At 39.0% G+C, this 6,016-nt stretch overlaps 1 protein-coding gene across 8 annotated transcripts in view; it reads left to right on the top strand.

Moving 5' to 3' along the window:
- Window positions 1-476: 476 nt before the first annotated feature.
- Window positions 477-6,016, top strand: part of klhl8 (kelch-like family member 8) — a 12,250-nt gene continuing 6,710 nt past the window's right edge. For 6 of the 8 annotated variants that reach the window (XR_010924584.1, XR_010924583.1, XM_067573515.1 and 3 more), the window contains exons 1-7: window positions 477-582; window positions 3,479-3,698; window positions 3,978-4,039; window positions 4,371-4,536; window positions 4,692-5,012; window positions 5,267-5,453; window positions 5,760-5,903. Coding sequence is in view for 6 of the 8 variants with exons in the window: in XM_067573515.1 (XP_067429616.1) it covers window positions 3,501-3,698; window positions 3,978-4,039; window positions 4,371-4,536; window positions 4,692-5,012; window positions 5,267-5,453; window positions 5,760-5,903 (1,078 nt within the window). In the remaining 2 variants the exon portion in view is untranslated. The other 2 variants (XM_067573513.1, XM_067573512.1) reach the window with 2 other exon arrangements.

Here is a 6,016-nt window from a genome sequence, read left to right as displayed (position 1 = left end):
ACAAAATAAGTTATCTTTCAAATCAAACATTCAAAGTTATGAGTGGAAAGTATTGTTCTTGCAATTGCATTTATAACCTTTTTTGACACACTTAACCAACAAATATTCCTGGGACCACCACAGAAAATTGCAGACGAACATTTAATATCCAGGAATTCACATTGTAGATCACTGAATGTCCCTGTTACAAATTGGCCACAATTTCCCATATTGACCATACAAGGTCCAGCCACACACTAGGTTTCCTAGTCTTGTTTATTTTGCTTTGAGTTAAAAATAGTAAGCTTACCCACACCCTTAAACATTCCTGCATGATGTTAGTCTAAATATATTGGAAGATGTGCTGATAAACTTATCAGCATCACAGATGAAACAACTGACGAGCTTAAAACTTCCCATTGTTTGACTTTTTAAGCACAAAGAGCTTTTAATTAGCTTTCTGCTTTGCTTCATGAGGTTGTTGCTAAAATGTGATGTATTACAACTACAATACCCATGAAGCACCTGGAATCACAACAAACGTGCAAATGCCAAACATTTCTTTCAACCAAGCCGGCATTTTAATTCTTCCTGCGACATGAGGTATCCAAATTAAATACATTTCATCTATTGTAACGAATAAGCAAGGTTTTATAGTAATTTGTATCTGTCTACATGTAGTATTTTCGTTAAATTGAGGGTTTAATTCTTTTTCGTCTCCTGCCTGCTAAGATTAGCTCTCGTGCTGATGCTAGCTGCTTAGCGAACAAGCTAACCGTTAATCTACCGTTGGGCTAATTAGATATCTTTATCGTGAACATTTATCGTTGTAGTGTTGTATTTTGTCTGTTTTTCTTAAGAGAGAAACGTGTATATGTTGTGAATACTGAATGTGGTAAGTTAACCTCTCATACCCAAGCTCGCCTTGCTTCACAAACTGTTGACGTGCGGTTGCCAATTTTATTCCATATTTTAACGACTGTTGTGCCTCATATTGTGTGCTAACTGTAATGACTGTGTGTACGTTTTGCGTATTAAACGCAGATAACCTCGACCCCTCTTCATAATTATTTTAGACAACATTTTAAGCCACTAGCTGTATACTTAAACAGCTTGGTGCCATACTTGTAGTAACGATGGTATCTTAAATATCAGCATCCTTTAGCTACATGATGTGTTGGCATGCAGTGGTCCTAGAGGGGTAACTGATAGCTGTTCAAGCATCTTTATTACTCACTACACTGTATATTTTGGCCATGTCCAACAACATTTAGCTTGCACACTTTTATACCTGAGTGTCTCAAATGTCTGGGACATAGTAGAGCTACTTTGGTAAATTAGAATTAAAGTTAGGCTTGTGCAAGATGGACATCCAGGATTACTGTCAGACTTCATGTAATATCTACTACATAGTTGTAGAGAGGGGCAAAACAATCTAGCGAAGTGCTGGGAAAGATTGAATTGTAAAAAAATGCATGTATGACAGAAAAAAATACATTATTATCCAAAAGGTTAAATGAGTGTAAAAATACACCCAAGAGACTGCATAACAAATAGTCTACTTGATTTTTATCAGTCATCTTTCACAAGACGCTTCACCCTCAATCTCTTGCGAAAGGAAGGTGGTGACGGAAATATATTTATACAGCGTGCGGGGAGCGGGGTCATTAGTGGTAAATTACTTTCACAATACTCTGATCAAAGGGTAAGCAGTATTTGGCAGCAGTATGTGTAGTTGCTGTGTCCTCTTGCAAGTGGGTGGAGTAAATTGACATGACAACAGTGGCTTCTCATGAGAGCATACCCGTCTTCTGTGTATGTTTTGTGCCTTTGAGGCATGCTGGTTGCCTAATGGGAGTCTTTTTTTTTTCTTTTCTTTTTGTATGGTGGACTCAGAGTGAAACACACAGACGCATAGAAAGACGTTGCTAGATTTAAAAAGAGGTCGCTGTTTGCACATAGTGTTTTTCACTTTTTCTTCAGTGGAGTTGAGTAGTTGTGCAATACATCTGTTGTTAAATTATTGACTCTCTCGCTCCACTTACTCCTAATAAATAATACAACACAGTCTGGGGATGTTATCATCTTAAGGCTGTGAAAGTGTTTCAACTGATCTTGGATCTGACTTTGAATTAAGTGGATATTACTAAATCCGTCCATGTGCTGAGAAACCAAACAGTCTCGAAGATGAAGCCTATCCGCAAGTTCTACAAAGTAGAACGGATATTGAAGGAGCCTTTGATCACCAGTGCGTATGATGGGACTTGGTGTTTTTCTGCTCTTATAGCTGAGAGGACTGGCGATGAGGGGGTGATACACTGAGTCTATTCAGTGTCAGAGGCATAGCTCAAAAGAAAGACAGTGCATCATCTGTAAGGTGTGGGTGGAGTTTTGGCCTCTGGCTGTCTGCTTTCAGTTTCTCTGTTCTCAACTAGAGACACAAACTGTGAAGATTGTTCATCTGATTCAGACTCGGCAATAGGTAGGAATTTTACTGGTTGGATTGCTTAGTGTTTGTAGCATTTTGATTGAATGTGTTATGTTAGCGCAGTATCTGCTTGTCCTATTTTCTTTTCACATTTTCCTCCAGTCACTGCTGAATGAGTAAAGGGGAAGTGACACTGAGAGAGGGGGGAGGAATACTGACCAAACTTGCTCAGCTGGCAAACCATATCCCCCACCACTAATTTCCTTTTTGTTTCCTCCATTGAAGCCTGTAAAATGTTATTTGAACCAAGTTGTGGCCTCTATTTGAAATAAATTGCAATTGGCAGAGAAAATTGTGAGGGCTGGGTGAAAATTAAGTGTTTTCATATAATTGTATCACAACAAAATTTATATATACAGATATCGTTATTCTGTCTACATAAATTAGAGCAAATTAAATTTGATTAGTGAGTTAGATGATAAGTACTTGAGGCTGTTTATTTTTTTACCATTACAGAATGTTGTTCTGGTGAAACCCTAAGATAACATTTGGTTCAATGGAATGAACATGAGTATTACTTTCTAAGATATAATTCAGAGTGCTAACTGCAAGGGCTGCAACTAATGATTATTTTCATTATCCGTTTGAACTTATTGATTGATCATTTAGTCTATAAAATGTCAGGTAATAGTGAAAAATGCCTGTTGTAATTTTCCACAGCTCAAGTTCATGTTTTAAAATGTCTTGTTTTGTCCGACACACAGTCCAAAACCCAAAAGTCTTCAAAAAAAACACAGAAAAGCAGCAAATATTTGCATTTGAAAAGCTGGAACCAGCAAATATTTGGCATTTTTACTTAAAGAATGACTAAAATGATCAGTCGATTTATCAAAATTGTTGATGAGTTTTCCACCAATCGAAGGAATCGTTGTAGCTCTACTAACTACCATCACTGAATGAGATAATTCTATATACATTTTGGTAATATTAATTTTGATTCAGTATTGCCCACACCTACAGTAACTGATTTCCTTCTATGGTATATCTCAACCCTCTCATCTCTTTGTTCAGGTGTTGTTTCCTGTAGCCAGCTATGGCACCAGGGGATGTGGTGCCAGACCATGCCAAGCAGCTGAAGTCCAAAGAGAAGCGGCCTGGAAACAGGGCATCGAAAGCAGACTGCGAACCTGACGGGTCCTTTGTGTTCGAGGCTCATGAGGCCTGGAAGGACTTCCATAATTCCCTCCGGCATTTCTACGAAGTAGGAGAGCTCTGTGATGTCACACTAAAGGTCAGTCACTCTGTCGAGATGTATTAGAGATATTTGTGACCTATATTTATGTCTCAACTGGTCTCTGTGTTTTCAGTCATGTCAGGTTGAAGGTTGTGATTTCATGAAGAACATTTTATAGATGTGAGCCTAATTTCTCTATCTTTTTCTATCTCTAAATAGCTGCTGATATCACAGTACTCCATCTTAATGTCAAACTGTGGTGAGATTATTAATACTGCATGTAGGTGTGCCTTGTTTTCTGTTAAGACATGTACTCTGTGTTTGTTTCTCCTGTAGGTTGGCAGTAGGCTGATACCATGTCACAAGCTGGTGCTGGCCTGTGTTATCCCTTACTTCAGGTGTGCTCCATTTTTATGATTTATTTTCTGAACTAGGCCTATAATAGTGGTTTCCAGTACACCGTAGTAAAATAAAAGACTATTTTTTCTTACTGGTGGATTGGCCTAAAATAGATCAAATTAGACAATTAATATATCAAAAAATGTCATTAACAGTTATACATGTGTCATGTAGTTAAAGTATTGAGTCTTATATTATTCATTTGGGGTGAAACTGTTTTTTTGACAAATTATCTACATGATTTCATTCTAACATAAAAGTGTGAAACATAAAGCTTGTTTTTGGAAGACTTCTGCCTGGTTCTTGTCTAAATGGCTATCTCTCCCTCAGGGCCATGTTCCTGTCAGAGATGTCAGAGGCTAAGCAGGAACTGATAGAGATCAAGGACTTTGATGGTGATGCCATCCAGGACCTGGTACATTTTGCCTACTCCTCTAGGCTCACATTAACTGTAGATAATGTGCAGCCCCTGCTTTATGCTGCCTGCATCCTTCAGGTAAAGAAACACAAGTGCAACAAGCAGTGCAGGCTTTTTGTTCTCCTTGTTTTACGTGAACTGCATTTTCAATGAATAGTTAAGTGTAGTTATAAAGTTTTATCTAAGACCTTGAGATAGTGTGTAAAATCTTTATTACTGTCTGAATCTGTTAGGTGGAGTTGGTGGCGAGAGCCTGCTGTGAGTACATGAAGGCCCACTTCCACCCCACCAACTGCCTGGCAGTTCGTACCTTTGCTGAGAGCCACAATCGTGTGGACCTGATGGACATGGCCGACCGCTATGCCTGCGAACATTTCACTGAGGTGGTAGAGTGCGAGGACTTCACATGTGTGTCTCCTCAGCACTTACGCACATTATTGTCCTCCAATGAGCTTAATATCCACTCAGAGACACAGGTGTACAACGCAGCAGTGAAATGGCTGAAAGCAAACCCACAGCACCACGAGGCCTGGCTGGACCAGATCATGTGTCAGGTTAGGGAGTTTGCCTCACGAGGGTATAGTTTGGTTGAGCTTAGATAAATTAATGTTATTAATGAATGTCTCCCTTAATTTCTCCACAAGTTTTGTGTTTGTGTCTAGTGAAGTTAGACAGAATGACCTACTTTACTGACTACAAGGACGTTTAGTTACATAACAGCATGAGTAATTAGTGTTATATATATGTTCACAACTTTATGTAATCACTTTTACAACCACAATATTCTGTATGTTGTTCTCTACTTTAGGTGCGGCTCCCCCTGCTCCCTGTAGAGTTCCTGACAGGAACCGTGGCTAAGGACGATATGATCAAAGGTAACCTGAGTTGTCGAGACCTGATGGACGAAGCCAGGAACTACCACCTGCACCTCAGCAACAAGGTGGTGCTGGACTTTGAGTATTCAGTCCGTACCGTACCCCGGAAACACACTGCAGGTTGTACTTATATGGTGGTGCTCTGTTTTGTATATGTAACTGCTGGTTTTATGGCATTTGTAGCAACATTTAGCTCTTTATTCTTATCCTAAAAACTACTCACATAAAACCAAATGCTTCTCTGGGTGTTTATGTGTGTAAAAGGCGTAGTCTCATCTTCCTAACATAAGCAAATTTACAAAAATAGAATCACTTTTTATTTATAGAAAGTTTTTAAATATTTTTAAAATGTTCTGTGGTCATAAAGTGAGTTATATGTTCTCTCACTGCGACAACTATTTTTTTTGTTTCCAATGATTTCCTCAGGGGTTTTGTTCTGTGTTGGTGGCCGGGGGGGTTCTGGTGACCCATTTCGCAGCATAGAGTGCTTCTCCATCACTAAGAACAGCTGGTTCTTTGGCCCTGAAATGAACAGTAGACGACGTCACGTGGGCGTAATATCTGTAGGAGGTAAGAGGTGCTCTGTATATAATAACACTGCAGAAAGTAAAAGACAAGGCAGGTTAGAAAGTTCCCGTTGCTCTACAGTTATTACATTATGACATGTAATACTGACATTTTAT

Source organism: Thunnus thynnus, chromosome 19, assembly GCF_963924715.1.
Source record: "Thunnus thynnus chromosome 19, fThuThy2.1, whole genome shotgun sequence".
Classification (NCBI taxonomy): Eukaryota; Metazoa; Chordata; class Actinopteri; order Scombriformes; family Scombridae; genus Thunnus; species Thunnus thynnus.
This window is presented reverse-complemented; position numbering and strand designations above follow the sequence as displayed.